This window comes from Harpegnathos saltator, unplaced genomic scaffold (assembly GCF_003227715.2).
Source record: "Harpegnathos saltator strain DR-91 unplaced genomic scaffold, Hsal_v8.6 scaffold403, whole genome shotgun sequence".
Taxonomy (NCBI): Eukaryota; Metazoa; Arthropoda; class Insecta; order Hymenoptera; family Formicidae; genus Harpegnathos; species Harpegnathos saltator.
In genome coordinates this window covers 358402-376956 of record NW_020230210.1, presented here as the reverse complement: position 1 = coordinate 376956, position 18555 = coordinate 358402, and the positions used below count along the sequence as shown (strand labels likewise).

Genomic DNA, 18555 nt, shown 5'->3' with positions numbered 1-18555 from the left:
GACGCGGGGAAAGAGAGAGAGAGAGAGAGAGAGAGAGAGAGAGGGAGGGAGGGAGGTGGAGAAGGGAGGAGATTTAATCAAGTCGGCTGCGCTCGATTATCGGGTCGCAGTTACGCGGATCGTTACGTCGTTTCTCCGTGCAGAACGCGATTCGCCGCCTCGCGTTAATTTCGCGCTCGTACAGCCGCTCCGCTCTCGTTGCTCTCAGATCGAGAGCTTCGAAATACGCGGCCTCGAAATCGCTGTGAAAGATCTTCCTTTGGGAAAAGGGGCCCTCGTGTTGCGAACGGAGCGGTGGTCTCCTTCAGGATCGCGGCGAATGGACGCGAGATGGAAAGAGAAGATGACGAACGCCAGGTCAGTGATTCCTGTGTCGCGTCGTTAGTGACTGCGCGGAAATGAGTTCGATGATTGAATTATTTTGTCGAACTTTACATACGTCACATACCGTACCGGTCGATCGGCGGAATTACACGATCACGAGAGCTCCGTTGCCTCCGTGAGATTCAGGACGCGTTTGTTATTGCGTGTTCGATAGGAAGATTTATCCTTCGGGAATTACTGAAAAACATTTTCCTATTGGATACGAACGCGTCGCGACACTCGTTGAGAAGAAAAAGCTTTTGCAATTCTTGCAGCTGATTTGTACGCAAATATTTTGTTTGCGTCGGAATTCGTTACATCTCCTCAACGATCCTTCTTGATTATGTCGTTTTACAAAAGTTTCACACGGGGTCTTACGAGCCGCCGCGGAGAAATTCATTTCCAATTGGATGAGGAATGCATCCGCGCCTGCAGCTCCCTCCTCTTGTCGAGCGTGCAGTTTCCGAGGAAAATGGGAAAGAAGTTTCGAGTGTGAAGATTGAATATTTAATTTATTTTTATTTTGGCGCGTCGTGTGATTCCGTAAATACCGACACCCTGTCGTTCGCCGGTCGTCTCCATTCATTTTCCCGTTTATAAAACGCCGTGTATCGGTCAGATCGGGTCAAATTGAGTTAGATTGCGTCGGATTAGGTTAGGTTATGTCCATATTTCACGAAGGATCACCTGACGGGTCGAACCTTGCGCGAACGAACGGTGCGACAAGGCTGTTAGGCGAGCACAAATTGGCCGGTTCCCGATAAATATCGACGCGGGCGTAAAGCTGCGAGAGCTTTACGAGATTAATCGCCGTCCCTTCCGTATGACGAGCCACAGCCATCTTGGAAACGCGCATTCGGGGATTCGTCTTTGTCGACGTCGTCTACGTCGTCGTCGTCGTCGTCGTCGTCGTCGTCGTCGTCGTCGTCGTCGTCGTCGTGACCCGCGGCCTGCGCTCACTTACGTTCTATCCCAACCTAATCTCTCGCAAAATTACCTACCGCGAGGTGCAATTAAATCGTTACGGCAGCCTCGCCGCGAGGATCAGCCCTGCAGCACTTAAAATGGCGGCCCGCTTTGAAGACGCTCACTGCCACTCGCTAAATTTAACGGCGCTTGAGTCCTCGCGCTTGTTGAACAGCGTCGTCGCCGTCGTCGTCCTGATGAGATTATGCGATATTAATTGCGAATCTAACCTAACTTATCTCTACCTAAGGCGTTCGTATTTAAGCGCCGTTTACTTGCCGACTAATTGAACCCGTCTACCAGTCTTTGACGAAGATATTTCACGTAATCACTTCGTCCAACGCGCGAGTCGCCAAGATTGTCGCCGAGAAAAGTGAGGTGTGCTCTCTTTTTCCCTCTCTTTCTCCTTTCTCTCTGCCAAGTTTCCCTTATCTCTTTCCACTGGCGCGAACTCGATTATCAACCCCGTTCACAGATTCCAAAATGTTTTTTGGGAACACAATGTCCCAATAATTTTTCCCTTTCATCCCTCAGAGATGATCGCCAATCGCGATGCGAGTCACCCTGTAGCGCGAGTAAGACGGCGAATTGGAAGAAGCTACTGGACACGTTCCAGATCGCGCTGGTACCACTGTATTAACCGGACCTAACGCAACCTAACCTAACTCAAACCCAACCTAATTCAATCGCAAACCCAACCTGATTCGAATCGCGTGGCCGGCAGATGTTCTCGTCTAAGGCGAAATGAAGGAGGCTCATAAATGGAGAAGATTTCACCTTCGAGATAAAATATCCTCCCTCCATGACAAGGAGACAACGTGACGTCCCAACTCCCCCCTCTCCCCCGCTTGCCTTCTGTTTCCGAGAGATTTCAAGCACGCGAATCACAATGTGAATCGCGCCTATAGCGCGAATAAGGCGGCGGAATTGGAAGAAGCCGCTGGACACGTTCCAGATCTCGTCGGCATATTAACCCTAACCTAACACAAGCTAAGCATAACCCTAACCCTACCCGAGCCCGACCCAGCCTAATCCGAGCCCAAGCTTACCCAACCTGATCCGAAGCGCGGCGGATGCTCGTGCTTAAAGCGAAATGGCGGCTGCGCCAGCCAATGGACACGCCGCGGCCTATGTATCATAATCCCGACAGTCCGGGGTTAGTTAGCAGTTTGTTTGTTCCCGAATATCCGGCCGGCCCGGATGCCGCATGCCGCATGCGGCATGCCGGATGCGGCGGAGCGCGCGCGGACGCATACTAACGCGCGGCGAAATAGTTTGAATGCGCGCGGCGCTTTTTCGAAACGAGGTCGGAACCCGCCGATACATCCGGTTATCTCGGCTCACGTGGATCTTGCGGCGATGGCGCGACTAAACCTGGATCCGCGAATAAGTCGGGAACGAGGGCGACGGATCGTTCGCGTCAGGACTTGGAAGCTGCGATACTTCGTCCAGACCGATCTCCGTCTCCGTCTCCGCGAGCTAGAGAGAGAGAGAGAGAGGACGAATTTGATTGGACTCTGGAGGATTCTCTATCTATTTAATTCGCAGGAATTCATTTGATCTTCAAGAAGGAACATATGCCGATCTTTTGCATAATAACGAATGCAAAGTATTTACGTATTATTATTATTATTATTAACATACGCGGAGAGGAGAAACTTTCGTCCTGGGATTAACGAGCCTTGGTCCCGTTTGTCCAACACACACACACACACACACACACACACACACACACACACGTGGACGAGCATAATTAAAAAATACACCTCTCAAGTCGCGCGTTACTTCGTCGCCCTCGCAAACTTTTCACTTTGTCCTTCCAACTGGCTGCGGAACTGGCTTAAATTATATTAATATCACGTACCTTCCGAGGGGAGGGAGGGGGAAGTACCGGTCTGTCGGTAATATGACGACGAAAAATTGAACGGCTCGGCCGTGGCAGCGGGTGATGCGACGCGGTATCTGCGAGATTTGACTTCGCATTAATCAATTACGACGAACACAACGGACGAGTGTGAGTGGCGCGCGTTCTCTTGGCTCGCTCGCTCGCTCCTTCAATTAACAGACAGTTGTTTGATTTGGAGTTTTTCGCACATCGGTGCTGATTGAATTACCCAGGCGTCGCCCGGCGGCATCCCGATGCACCGTCTCCATTTCCTCTCTCGCCGCTCGTTCCGACCCAGCGACCTGTGACCTTCTGCCATCCACCATCCATTATCCGCCGGCTTCTTTCATTCGATGCGCCCCGGTCTGCACACTCCCGTGCACTTTGATACCGCATCCTACAGCGCGTTCCAAAGCTCCCACCTTGCCCATGTAGCGAGGGTGAATTCCGTTAATTAATTTAATTACTTTTATACCTGCGTGTCGCTGTTCGGTGCGCGCAGCAGGTAGCCTGAGCTAGCAAAGGTCGCCAAGTCTTCTTAAAGCCTTCCTCGGAGGGAGGGTATTATGTTTCGCAAAATGTATTTTTATCCTCGCGTCTGTACCTGCGAGGATCTGTCTCTCAAAGCGCTGGGATAAATTACGCAATAAAAATACTAATAATAATCAAACAGATACCTCTCGGGAATTAATTTAGATCAAAACGCAAGGCGCGAACTGAACCGATTTTAATTAAATTTAAATTATTTCTCAAGCGAGACGAGAACAGTTCTGATTACTTAATCGGAAAAAAGGAAATTAAAGTTTAATTAAACTGGCTATTGCGCGAGATTTCCCGAGGATTATATCGGGGCGATGCGCTTTGCAACGGGAGTTGCACTCGACGAGGGGGAAAATCGGATCGAGCGTTTTCGGCGACACCCTGTGTCGAAGCGAAGAGAGCTCGCTGAGAGGAGTGTTATGAAGACGAAGAGACCGCCCGCGCCGCGCCGAAAGTTTCGCATTAGATATGAACACGCGGGATGAAATGTGGCACAATAAACGGGGGTGTCGGCGTATTTCATGATAATGTAGGCCACTCGTGGTGATTCACGGCGATGCGGACCGCGCGGGTAAATGCGCGAGGTCGTCGGCGATATTAAAAGCGATCTTGATCCTCGCGCGAACTCGTCGTGTTTTCCGCATCGAAGAGAGAAGCGTCGAGAGTTGCAACGCGTCTCGCCTCGCCTCGCCCCGCCTCGCCCCGCCTCGCCGGTGTTAATCAACTGAATACGCGATAAATCAAGCAGCCCCTGTATCCCCGACGACGAATAAAAACGAGCGGCCCCTCTCCCGCGTAATAGGTAATCTCTAACCTATATCCATCTATTCGCCGCCTTAGTGTAAGCGCGCGCGCTAGAATTAATGCATAAATGTATAAATTAATTACATATCGGCGCGGTCATACACATCATAGGCGCGCGATCTGAATTGCAGATGAAGAATCCGGCATCTACACGGGCAAGCCGTTGCCCACGTACAGACCGGCCTCCCAATTGGTGCCTCTCAGGGGAACCGCGAGACTCTTCTGCGAGGCTTACATGGGCAAGGTGAACCTGCCCGACGCCAGGAACTCCGTCACCTGGTGGAAAAGCGGCAACAACGTGACCCTGCCCGCCGACGACAGAGTAGCGCAGCACCAAGTGTCCCGGTGAGTAATCCGAGAGTGATCAATGACGACGGCCGCCGAAGTTAATCGCTCACCTCGCGGAGGCGACGATCCCGATGCTATCGCGACGGAGAAATGCGCGGTAGCGGTTGCACGAGGAGCAGAGGAGCGGAGGAGGGCGGAGGAGTGGCCGTTGAAAGCTGTTGAGGGATCATTGAAGCTATTAAAACGGTCGTTCGCGCGTGACGACGACGAGAGCGCGTGGATGAAGTTGGACGGTATTTCTGGCACGACACGTTGGATCGCCGTGTTTCATAAGGCATGATCAATTGTGCATCGGAAAATCTCTCGTCTCGATCAAATTTCTACAAACAGTTTCTTACGCGGCCGAAGTAGGAGACCAGTGGAAACGGAGTGAAAGATACGCAATATCATAAGACTTATCTTTAATTGCACTTTTATTACTTGCCTTATTTTTATTCTGATATCTTTTACGTGATTTCTCCTCGTTAAATTTTTGAAGAATCTTATATTTATTAATGCTTTATAATTTTTTACATCTTCGTTTATTGTATATCTTTTATTATATATCTTTTATCATCTCGTCGTTCGGTAATTTGATGACTTCAGTGAAAATTTTAACTTGTCATTAAGACACTCGGTAGAAGCGCGATTAATATTCTAACAGAAGCGAAACGAAAGGACGTAACTTCGCGGGATAGTTTTTGCGGAAGATTCCGAGTTTGAGCCGAGGTTGAAGGTTAAAAGGTTCCGGCGAATGTGTATTTGATGTATATCTGCATTTTCCGATCGGGAGAGCGCGCGCATCACTCGAGGTGCTCTCTGGGTGATTTGGAAGTAAGAGCGAATTTAAGCCCGCGGGACGTCGGTGTTCGCGGCATACTCGAGAATACACAATGCATCAAGCAGGTATCAACAAAGAGAGAGAGAGAGAGAGAGAGAGAGAGAGAGAAAATACGTACCTGCGTATACGCAGAGAGCTCGGCGGCTTCCTGTAGAAAGCGGCGGGCGAACGTGAACATTCAGCCGGGCTGTTGCGATCCATTCTTCCGCGCCACGCGGCGTCGCATCGCGCGTGCGAGTATACAGGTATCTGTCGTCGCGCGGAGAGCTACTCCATCCCCCGTAACTCAATTTTCACGACGATGCACCGTCACGGTGCATCGCCACGGTAAACACGGCGCGCGGCGCGGCGTGGCGCGGCACAGCGAAACCACCGACTCGACAACACGGCTGCGCGCCGGCAACATTACAGCGAAATTACACTCCCCGGGCCCGTCGAAAAGGAGTGAGAGGAGCGAGACGAGCACGACGAGGAGGAGGAGGCGGTGGTATATGCAACGCGCGCGGACGATCCTACGTCGAATGCAATTTTATTCCGGGATAATTGGATCCACCTCGGGGGCCGCAGACTCCGAGGCGTCGTGCTCGCCCGCCCACTCGCTCGCTCGCTCTCGTCGTTCGATCCCTGAATCACGATTCCTCGGCGACGGAGATTTCCAGCGGATACCTCCGTAGCACCGAGAGACAGAGAGAAAGAGCCTGCTCGATTCGAAATGTGGACTTTGCGCTTTTACCGTGGGCTCGGCTTTGTTTCACCGTCGTGATTTCAGCGGGATCTTGCGCGTCTCTCTCTCTCTCTCTCTCTCTCCTCCTCTCCTCTCTCTCTCTCTCTCTCTCTCTCTTTCTAAAGCACGCGATAGACGGATCTGAAGAACCGCAATTGCTCCGTCGATTAATTCTGATTAACTTTCGGAGAGTAATAGTCTTGAAAATTTTCACTCTCTCTCTTCCCGTGATAAAGCGAATGTCGATGCTCGACTTGCAACGTTTATTTCACCCGTCATGTCGCTCTTGAAATTTCTCAGAGTGAAATTCTGAGTTCTCAATCGACGCGAGTGTATGGGCGAATTGATGAGACAAAATTTTATCAATCGAATACATCCAACTCGTACCACCAATTCGGAGTTTGAAATGTTCACTATTCGACCGGTATTTCGCTCGAACAAATTGGAAATGTCAACGAATAACGGGCGAGGTTTGCCGAAATTGTCCGGGTTATGCCAAAATTGTCGAGCGTTTCGACGCGATGGATACGGTGCCTGCGAGGCTATTTTCACGATTCGCGCGCGCGCGCGCGAGAGAGACAATAAGAATCCGTTATCGTTATGACTTTTGTAGTTGTACGTGTACACGTCGGACGGGGCTCTCAATGGACTCGCCGAAGAATAGCCGTTCGCGAAACGAGCGCATTCGTCTCAAGGTGAGAGCCCGGATTCCCCGAGCGCGAACCGCGCCGCGCCGCGCCGCGTCCCTTAATTAGTGGTTGGATTTGCTGCCGGTACATCTCGCGCCGGCCGAACGTCGTTGTTCGCGTAAACTAGACTTTACATCAACGGCGAGCCGGCGGTTTACACCGGGTACGGGGAAATTGAGTTAGGTAGGAAAAGCCGAAGGGAGTTAGCGTGAAGAGAGGGAGCGGAGCGGAGTAAGATTTATTTTAACAATAACCCGTCAGACGCGCGCACACACACATACACATACACAGTAGTACTTGGAAATTTTCTTAGAAATAAACAGGAAGGATAGGAACGAGAAGAGACAAAACGGAAACCCCCGCTATTTTAAATTCTAAAAGTAACAAATGATACGCAAGAGTTTGCGATATAAATGGCAAAAAGACGAAAACGCCGTGCAAGTACCACGAATAATAAAGAATGAAATTAAATATGTATACCTTTTTCGGGTTTTTTTTTTGTTTTATATGAATGCGTAATAAAATACGTGTTCCCCGTATAATCACGAAAAATGAAAGAAGGACATTTAAAATCGCATTTAGGATCAAGAGAAATATTCGGTGCGAATAAAAACGAATATAATTCTCGGCAAACGTAATGTTTTCATGTAATCCATACGAAAATAAAATGGAAAAATGGAAAAAAAAACGAGTGAAAAGTAAAATACACGTGCGAGTAATATAATAAATATATAAAACCATCGCGAGGGAAGTTATAAGTATCATTGTGAAAAAAAAATTGAATCTTCGTGCATTCATTATTTATTGTCCACTCGTTATTGTCTTTTCGTCGCGTCGCGCGCGCCTCTTCTACGTTTCATTCCTTGTCTTCACTTCCCGAGCTGGAGCTCCGAATTCGATACACACGCGCGTGCATACATTTACGCGCGGAATTTCCGCGGAAAATATTGGCTCGTTAGGGGAAAATCGAACCCTCACAAGCGGACCCGACGCGTTCTCGAGTTAATTCGATCGTCCTCCCAAGAGCGAGTCGAAATTCCACGTTCTTGAGGAGGAACTTGAGGGAATTGATGACGCTCATTGTCTTGAGATAAGGGCTCGAATTAACTTACAAGTGGGACGGCGAGAACGCGTATTCGGAAAACGGAAGCGAAGGTGCATTCAGGACCTGCCGACCGACCGACGGTTGGAACGGGGCGGGGGGAGGGGGCAGGTGGAAAGAGCAGGAGGGAAGGATATGAAGAAGGGTCGGAGATTCCGGAGATTCGCGCGCGCACAGAGGTCGGATTATTAAATTTAATTAACACCCCCGGTGAAGCTGCGTCGGCAGCCATATCCGACGCAGTCGATAAAATAAAGCCGTGCCGAGGAATGCGATGAGAGAGAGAGAGAGAGAGAGAGAGAGAGAGAGAGAGAGAGAGAGAGAGAGAGAGAGAGAGAACGTTAACGTGCTCTTCGTGATCGAGCGGCTTATCAGCGTCTCCTTTCACCTCCTTGGCACCGCCAAGAAAGAGAAACGCATGTTTGTTCTTGGAGAAAGTTCGTATAAAAAAGCTTTCCGCACGATATCGCGCAAATGATTCATCCTGTTTCTTCACTCTGATTTGAAAATGTTTCTCGGCTAAAAGCGGAGGATCTGCAACGCGAATTTATGTTGCAGACTTTGTCGAACCAGTCTGTAGCAGAGACCTGGTAATGAGAAACGCCGTGAATATCGAGGCAGTTCCAACGGAGAGATCTCCAGTATCACTGCGCGAGTCGACTCGCCCTCCTCAGCGAGAATCCTCGAAACATCGCTTGCATTTCGATCGAAATAAACAATCGCGTCTCGAGACGATTCTCCGGCGCGTCTCGCGCGAGCTGCAACCGCCGACGGTATCTTCTTCGCGCCGCGCCAATTCTTGCCAAGCCTAACTGATATTGTCTCGCCGTTCTCTTTCTTCCTTCTCCTCGGAGCGTCCCCGCTCCGCGCAAAAGTCCCCCACGGTCGGTGCGATTTCCACGGCGATCAATTTACCGTAACCGATTCCCGATTACCGCGATCCTCTCGCGGGACCTCCGCGGGTATCGCGGAACGATATTGGCAGGGGTTAAGCCGCGTGCCGCGATAATTCCCCAATTTCGCCCGCGTAATCGTGTTTGCGGCGCAGATGCGCCGATTCCTGCCGCGTTTCTCACGAGAGAGCACGCGAGCGCGCGCGCGCGCGCGCGCGCTCTCGCGGATGTCCCACGACAAAATGTCGAGAAATTGTGAAACCGCAAACCAGCCCCCCAATTAGCGGACGCTGCGTCCGGTGCGTCCCAGGCCACCCTTCCCCTTCGTCCCTCACCTCGGCCACCTTCTTCCACCTTGCAACTCTGCGCGGCGGAGTGCGGCAGGTAGATGTGATCGCGAGGTGAGACAGCGAGAGGGCGAGGGAGAGAGGCAGACAGAGTCTCCGAGAGAGCAGCCGTAGGCAACGTTTATGACAACCGAACGTCGGCGACACGCATGCATGTTGCATGACCACGCCATATGGAGACAATGTAGCATGATTAAACAGTCACGCGATGCACAGTGTGGCGCGACGCGACGCGCCGCGGCGCGGTGCGGTGCGGTGCGGCGCGGCGCGGCGCGGCGCGACGGGGTGCAGTCGGCTGCAACCGAAACGAAGAAGAAGTGGTGTGGCGGTAGCCCGACCTGTTTGCGAAATGCGAACCGTCACGCGCCTTTGGACGCGAAAACGAGCTTTCCCTTACATGACGATTTACGGCGAAAAGTAAACGACGGATAACGAGAGGTCCGGAGTACAGTAGGGTGACGGGAGGGAGAGAGTGGGGGGGGGAGAGAGAATGAAGAAAAAGAACGGAAGTGGAACTGCGCGAGTGTAAATGGCTGTAAAGGTAAAATTCGGAAAGTACGGGGGAGTGGAAGGGAGAGGACGAGAGAGACGGAGAATGCGGAAGAATTAGAATAAGTCGCGGGCGGGACGGAGAAAAATCGCGGAGCGAGTTTTCAGAAGTTATTGTTGCCCGATTGCCAACAGAAAGAGAGAAGGAGAGGAATTGAGAGAAGGTAGACTGGGTCGCGCCCGTCTTATTGCACGTCCCGCGCGAAGTGCGACGGAGAACGCGCGAGAGAGACGGAGAAGAAAATTTAATATTATTATTAAATAAGAAAGTTCTCTCTCTGTCTCTCGCGAGTCGAGCTGATTGCTAATTTGTCACCGTCCCGATTTAATTATACCGTTTAGCGAGGCGAGAAGGAGGAGGAGGATGTATTTACGTTTTCTTCCAGTGATTACGGCGGAATGTGACGTTGCCTGCAGGGCAACGTCGGACGGGGGGGAGGAAGGAGCGAAGACCCGCGGAGAGGGATTATTCGCGCGAGATAATGAATCGCAGTCGTTCAGCTGATGGAATCGTCTCGCGATTAAAGCCCCTTCGTCGTCGCGAGAGAACGCGATTTTAAACACTCGGCAATCCCGCCGGTCTGACGCCGACGGAGACGTCCGGAAGTGTCTTCAGTATTTTCGCGGAGATGAAAAATCGGCAGCGTGTGAGAAACGTTTCGAAATTTCGTCACTCCGCATTCTGTCGAACAGCATCCGCGAATATTCATCGAGACGGGCGTTCCGCAAAAGTTTCGTGCAAAAAGAAGATTTCGTGAAGAAACAGAAGGGGGAATTTGACGAGCGGACGACGCGAGTGTTGAAAGGGCCCAACTTCCCTCCTCCCCCCCCGAGCGAGCGCAGAACACACTGCATAGCCTGGCAAAAGGACGAAGGGAAGCAAATCGTCGAGTTCCCGTCGTTTCAATTGACATCCCGCTGCCGTCGCCGTCGTCGTAGTCGTCGGTCCCGCCGTTCCGCGAAAGCGTTTTCGCCCCGCCGCGCTCCGTCGGGCCCCGGCTGGTCCCCGTGCGGGACGACGACGTGGAGGCCCCCGGCCGCACCACGCCTCCGGGGCCCGTCGATTAGCCTTTTTGCCAAGTCCCACCGCGCGGTACATTATACACGTAATAACAGCGGGACAGACTTGCGGCCAGATGAGGCCCCCGATCGAGAAGCAAGAGCAGCCGGGAAGGAGGGGGCAGAATGAGAGGAAGAGAAAAGAAGAGAGAGAAAAAGAGAAATAGAGACAGGGTGGAATCGGCGAAACGGATTATTTCGCATCGCGAGGGGGACCGGCACGAGTTCTCGCGGTTCTTCGTCGGGCCTGACGGCTCAGATTGCGGCCGCGGGTTATCTTCGAGTTGCATCAGGCGGCTGCCGGTTTTCTCAGATCGACGCTCTTACGTTCTCTCGCGACTCGGATTCTACGCGCGCATTCGCGGGACAGATTAATAACATGCTTTCGAGCGGGAAGCGTTCGGACAGAAATGTCGGGGTATTAAATGTAAATATGTAAATTTGCCGACGTAAAACATGATTAAAATACACGTTCGTCGATCGGGGAACACGCGCGCGCGCGCGCGCGAATTGGCGTGGGACTTGATATTTGATGACCCGATTTTCGTGTATTTTTACACCTGTCGGGACATGCCAAATTCCGAATTCCAGACCCGAGTGAAAATACGAGATCCTCTGAGTACACTTCTCTCGGACTCTCGGATCACCCGCGGATCACTCGCGAACTCGAAGTCACATCTTCGCGATCGGTCTTCTTCCCGGCGGGACCGTGATTGTTCCTCCAGCCTTCCCGTAAAGTAATCCCGTTGTGTATATACACGCAGGAAGAAATGGAGGAAGATTCTTCGCACAGTTCCTCGTCCCCTCGGCTCCCCTTCGAGCTCGCAAAGTCCTCAGGTCCCTCGGATCTCACTCGTCCATTCAATTAACCCCGCCACCGCTGTCGCTTTCGCTCGCGTCTTACCGATGCGTTTCCCTCGTATGCGTGAGACACAATGTCAAATAGGGCTATTGCAGCACCCGCTTCTGTCGTTCCGAGCGAGTAATTTATTCCTGCAAGTGTTTCGCAAGACGCTAAGACGAAGTCGACGACGTCGACTTTGTCGACGAAGACGAGGATGACGAAGGGGACGAAGCTCGCAAGAAACTCGCGGGTATCCTCCTCTGTTTCTGCGGTCTCTCCTTGCGAGGTCCGTCATTACTCTAATGATACCCTCGTGTCCCTTCTCTCGCGCTCCCTCCGTCTCTGTTTGATCGCTCCTTTTTCGTGGACCGCCGGCCGGGATCGGACACGACGGATGGCGCGTCGCCATTTTTAAGTAGCCACGTCGTCCGCAGATTAAGTCAGGTTAGGCTACGTTTCCTTAACTTAGGTTAGGTACGGTTGGATCAGGCCAGGCTAGCCTAGGTTAGATAAGATTGCCGTACCAGCGGCCAGAAGGGACTGCCAGGATAATGGCGATCAGGATGTGTTTGCGGATGGTGCTTCTCGCGGTTCTCCATGAAAAAGAGCCTCACTCGTGGGTGGCTGCGACGCGCGGGGGTGCCGAAGGGGTAATGTAGTCGGCTCATTAAGCAGCGGATGAATTCGCTAAGATGATGACGCTGCGCATCCTCCCTTCGCCGGTGATCTTCGCAAGACCGCGTTTCCGGAGGTAGGGTGAGTTTTTCTTCTGCGTGCTCTTTTCTCTCTCTCTCTCTCTCTCTCTCTCTCTCTCTCTCTCTCTCTCTCTCTCTCTCTCTCTCTCTCACGCGATCGCGATCGCTTGGACGTTTCGATCAACGATGGCCACCGCAACTCCGCAACGGCGCGTCGTGTCTGTCGAATAATTAATTCGCGTCCTTCCAGAGTTCGTTTCCGGCGGTCGCAATGGCGACATGAATTAAACGACTCGCTCGGATCGTGCAATTCTTCAGCGCAGGGCGGTGAAAGAAAATTGCTGACGTGCCTCTCTGGCCGTCGCACTTTTGCCTGCGCACGCGAGAGAAATGGCGGAAAGTCCGACGAGCGAAGAGATCCGGGCGACATCGATCTCGCGAAAGGTCGAGAAGGCGGTCCGTATATGTTCACGTCGGCGAAAGCGCCACATAATGAAACCTTATGAGCGTAAGTGCCAGTGGCATTTGCGAGATGTGACGTTTGAAAAATCTGCCGAATCGTCGCGGTAGGACGCCTGGTTGTATATACGGGGTGTTCTGCTCCGCAGTGAGCTGCGGATTGAATCTGGCAAAGTCGAGCTCGCTCCCCTGGGAGGGCCCTACATTTTCCGGATCTCTCAGACTTCTCTCTACACAATTACGTTTTCGATCAAAGCTCCGGCGAAAGAATCGCGTTCCACGAAGAGGTAATATTTAATACCTGAATTAGCGTGAATTAGCGATGGGACAATAACTTCCGAGGGAGGATTTTATCTTCGCACGCCGTTATACGATGAAATCTCATCCGAAAGAAAATATCGCGGAAAATCAGCCGTGAAGAAACAAAACGAAGTAATAATAATTAAAGTTGAGGCGTAGCAAATGCGAATTAGTAACGGTCGGACTAAAAATGCCGCCGAGCGTAGCTTGATGAAACGATGAAGGCCTGCTTGGAAATTAATCCGAGGGCGAATCGCACGCGCTTGTCTTCATATATCTTCTTAATTTCCTGCCGGTTGTGCAATCGTCCACACACACACACACACACACACACACACACACACCGAAACAATTGTCGCTCCCTGCAACTCTGCAGTTGGAGCAGTGGTGACAACTGGACTTCCAAGACACACGATACGTAGATCAGAGTATTTGTCGCTTTAAACTCGCCGTGGAGGCTTGAAAAATTCGCGACGTGCTGAGCGCCCGGGGGAGATTTCGGCGTAAATCGCGGGAAATCTGGACCGTCCATTGACGGCGGCTGGCGCTATTGTTCCCGTTAGCTGGAACTTTTTGCTTTTCGCACTCGTTTTCACGTGACGGAACACGCGCGTGTTCCAGCAGCGAGTGTGCGCAATTTCGCGGTAATTATTAAACACGCACCGCCGTTGCCGGAACTGGATTGTTATTACATCGAACGAAAGTAGTGCTGTGCACGGCTTTTCTCCCGCGCGGCACTTTTACGGCGCGTATAACATTTCGCGTCCTGACAAACATTATTTCGATAATTAATGCACGCTTGCGCGCGCTCGCACACACACACACACACACACACACACAATCGGCGCGAGTGCCGATAATGATAATTTCGAATCGCGATTCGATCGATAGCAGCGCGACGTCTCTCTCGCGCATAATTTTCCATTTATTCTCCCGTCCACGTCCGGAAGACCTGCCTGCCGTTTTTCACCTCCCGCCGCTTTCAGAGCTTTGCCTCTCGTCTCGATAGAATAATCTGTTTCGCTCGAAATTTGCATCAAGTGCGGTTTTATTTTCCCACCGCGCGCTTGTCAGCGGCGATTGTTTATCTAATTCCCTCCCCCCTTCTTCTGCCGATTCTTCTGCACTCCCCCCCCCCCTCGCTTCTCCTTCTCTCCCTCGCTGATGATGCCTCATTCTGTCTCTTTCTCACACGCGCAAACGAACAGCCGTTGAATAATATTCCCACTCGTGTCGCGGGGCAGGTACCATAAGCTCGATTAGCATAAATTGATATTAATCGCATCGCGGGCGGTTGGCCAACGAGGCTGCCGGAATATCGATGGCATTTCGATAACAAGGTGCAGCACTACCTACTCGCCATCGGGGAGCTGCCCGGCTCTCGCCCGTGTTACCGCACATTATTATTAGCCGCGTCATTGTTTAATTTATTCGATTAGCCGGCGACGCGAGAATTTATGCGGCTTTGCGCGAGAAATTTACGGCCCCACCGGAACTTCTTTCTGCCGGGTCGCGTCGGGTCCTCCCGCGCGAACTTGTCTCGCCGCTAAGTGAATTCAGCCGCCGCGCACGACGGTAACCGAAAAAGACGTTTAATTACTCGGCATACCGACGCTTCTAATGCTACACGCGACTAAGATTAAGATCCACTCGCGCGATACCCCGGTCACCCCGTTAACCGTGTGTATCCGTTGTTAGTCAGCATTTATTAGTACACTCTCTTTGTCGCCTGTTGCTTTAGCCTTTTTTTCCTTCTTTTTCTTCTTCTTCTTCTTCCCCTTCCCCTTCGTCGTCTTTTCCTCTTCTCTTCGTCACGCAAGGCGCGCTAACAGTTGATCTTGGATAAAAGCGGGCAAAAATGTGTATCACCCTGAATCCCCCGCTCGCCGTATCAACTACCTGGGCGAGAGAGAGAGAGAGAGAGAGAGAGAGGGAGAGAGAGCCCGATAGGAAACCGATAAGTATTTTTTGTCAGAATTTCATCGAGAGGCATCGCTGTGCGTCGGAGCGGCGAAATCGCGTCTCATGGCTGGACGGTCGGCCTTTTCGCGGCTCGACAAGCAACACCTCTGCGACGCTGCTCGATAACGATAAACTTGGAAGCGATTCAGCTCTCCCCTTTCTCTCTCTCTTTCTTACTGTCGCTCTTACGTTCCCCCGGCTGGCCACGAAGAAATTGCGTAACATGATATTGAGTTATTCCCGTGGGATAAGTCGGGAACGACGGGAAAAATTGACAAACCGCATCGATCCCGGATTGTGAGTTGGCGATTGGTCGGCGGTTGATAGCGCCGTTTTGCAATTACTTTGTCTAAGTCATGGCAGATAGAGGATATGAAGATCTGCGTGCCGAACGAGTGAAGTCACATGTATCACCGCGGTGTCGGAATTGTGCCTGAGAGGACACATCGCGCGCGGGTGTCCTTCAGTGTCTGCGATGTAGTAACGCTCAAGGATCGTCTCAGGCGAGAACGACAGAGCAAAGGACGGAGGAAGAGAGGCGTGCCTTCTGATGAATCCGACGATTGAGAGGAAATAATGATTCGCTCTTAATCTCGGACCTGTACCTCGGCTCAAGCAGTTGCTCCGCTGTCAGAGTCCTTCGCGAAGTGGGGATCCCGCTCCGCCAGAGTGCCATACGTCTTGTTAGGTCACCCCGTACAAATTTCGGTCATAAAGCTCGCTCGTCTAGCGCCCTGGCGGTATCGGTTGGTAGGAGTCGCACGTAATATCGATAACTCATCACCGGGAGCGATCGGTTAAGAACCCACGGTAATATGCACTCTCCTCGGGCGAAATGATTAATGGCGCGAGTTTATGGGCTTCGCGCTCGGGATACCGCTATGAGCTACAGAGCTACCGAAATTTGTAGCTCCTGCCAAACTTGTCCTGTCTGCTACATCACGCGCGATTGGACCGGAACGATCCTTATTTATCAAGGCGAAGGTCTCGATCGCGTCGCACCGTGCTACTTGGAAGTCCATCGGGCGGGTTCTAATGAATTTTATTATCTTTTTACGGATTCTATAGTTATTGCACGGTAATATCATTCGGATCGCGACAGAAATTCCTTAAATCGGAGGAACACTCGCTGCGCACGTAAAATCGCGTAACAGTTGGAGATATTCGAAGTGAAAGTTTAACTCGCTCGTTATCGGACTGAAGTCTGAGACTTTTTATGAAATACTCGTACACCACCTGGTGTATTATTAACAAGAAAAAATATTCAATAAAAATAGTAATAAAAATTGCACTATACTCCATTGTTGGATCATCATAATGCGCCGCCGGTGGATCAGAGATAAAAAATAGCGGGAGCAGGAGCTGATATGAATCGGTGAATGATCGGTGAAGCCGATCAATTTTCTCAAATGGTCGGAATTTTCCGACGGTGGTTATCAACCTTCTTCGAAACTCGCATCGGTCTGTTACCGTGCAACATGTTACCGCGGAAACATGTACGTGTTTCCCCGCGACGCTCTGCGCAGCGGCCGAGGCGATACGCTCTCAATGGGCGGAATTCTGCGGGAAAGACATGAATAATAATGCGACAGCGAATTATTGCCGGCGGAACGTGACGCGTCCATAATCACCGGTTGATTGCTGGCCGTTTGATAACGAGAGCAGAATAATTGCCAGATACAATTATCAGCGCGCGCGCACGCGCTTAATCTCTCCTCAAGGGCGAACGTTGTTACGTCGAAAGGTGTGAATTAACGCGCAATTTCGCTCGATTCCAGAGAATGCCCGCTGTGACGGAAACGCTTCCGTACTCGGAAGCCGAACGCGTAATCCTGCGTGTCACATTTAGAAAATGACGAACTCGGCGGGTTTACGCGCGAGCGATACTGATATCGCACGCGCCTCTCGTATCTCGCGCTCGATTATTGTATTTCAGCGAGCATTCTGCGCGAGTACATTCCCGCGAGATACGTATCGTAATGATAAAAAATTATAGGGATGCATTTCTACGTACGTGCGCCATGGTTGTTTACATATTTATCATATTTTCGTCAATTGTTATATTCATATCGCCATATTTTATGATATGTGCGCGCTAAATGTTATCATATTTTTCCTTATTTATTCATACGACTCGTATGTATCATACACATGTCAGATTTAATTATATCTCGCTGTGCTGTATTTTATCGCACATTACGCGCCAGTCGCGAAAATCTCAGCGCGCGTCTCTCCGTTTACGAGAGCGCAGCTCTCTCTCTCTCTCTCTCTCCCTCCCTCCCTCCCGTGCACGCGCGCGCGTTGTAATCGCTGACAATTCGTCCGTTGCGCGTCGCGGCGCGGCGTGTCGGCGGGGAAATAATCCGCATTCCGATTTGCATTCGAATGCAATCTGCGTTAATAGACCCGCGCGTCGCGTCGCGTCGCGTCGCTCACCGCCGCCGCCACCGCCGCCGCCGCCGCCGCCGCCGCTGCCGTCGGGACCGAGTAATTCATCTCTATCTGCTGGGTTAGGTAAGACAAGATTTATGGGAGCGAGGCGGCGCGGCGGGCGTCGAAGCGTCGTATCTACTCGCAGCAGCCGGTAATTCGGTCGCGCCGGACCCTCGTCTCCTGAGCTTTGAGAAAGGGATAGCCTGGATATGGGACCCCTCCTATCCCCCCCCTCTGCCCCTCTCTTTCAGCCCTCCCTTTTGCCACCCTTGCGGGCTTTTAGGTGGTAGATTGATGGAATAAGTTTATTTATTCCGTGGATCGATAACGCGCGCGCGCGCGTCGACGTCGCGTCTGCGATAACGCGTAGGATCCAAGTAAATAGTGTATGGGGAAACGGAAATTATTAGGGAGAACGAGACGCTCGCGTATTTTCGCCAGCTGTATCATTTGACCTTTTTTTCCCGTAAAATGGCGATTTTCCATCCACGGAAGTTCTGTTGGGACGAATAGGGGGAGAGGAGTAGTTTTGCGACTGCGTGAGTTTAAGCGTAATCCTCCGTCCTTTGATGATGTGGATTTAGGATTGTTCGAGGAGGAGGAGGACGAGATAAGCGGATTCGAATGAAAAATAATGATAAAGCGCGATAGACGGTCGAGGAGGGGGCAGTAGCAGAGGCGGGAGGTGGGGAGGGGGCTTCGTGGAAATCGCGCCTGTCTGCGCTCTCATAATGATTTGATAACGCGGTCCTGATAATGGGGATAACGATAAT

The 18555-nt window shown here is 51.5% G+C and overlaps 2 protein-coding genes across 2 annotated transcripts in view; one reads left to right on the top strand and one right to left on the bottom strand.

Moving 5' to 3' along the window:
* The window catches only part of LOC112589113 (uncharacterized), a 52477-nt gene extending 45984 nt beyond the window's left edge, over positions 1-6493 (bottom strand). Inside the window, exon 1 of the mRNA XM_025301199.1 lies at positions 5845-6493. Within this exon, the coding sequence (XP_025156984.1) occupies positions 5845-5904 (60 nt within the window). The 5' untranslated portion in view covers positions 5905-6493. The remainder of the gene's footprint in view (positions 1-5844) is intronic.
* The window catches only part of LOC105182834 (single Ig IL-1-related receptor), a 196144-nt gene that overhangs the window by 140413 nt on the left and 37176 nt on the right, over positions 1-18555 (top strand). Inside the window, exon 3 of the mRNA XM_025301198.1 lies at positions 4690-4903. Coding sequence (XP_025156983.1) covers positions 4690-4903 — 214 coding nt within the window. The remainder of the gene's footprint in view (positions 1-4689; positions 4904-18555) is intronic.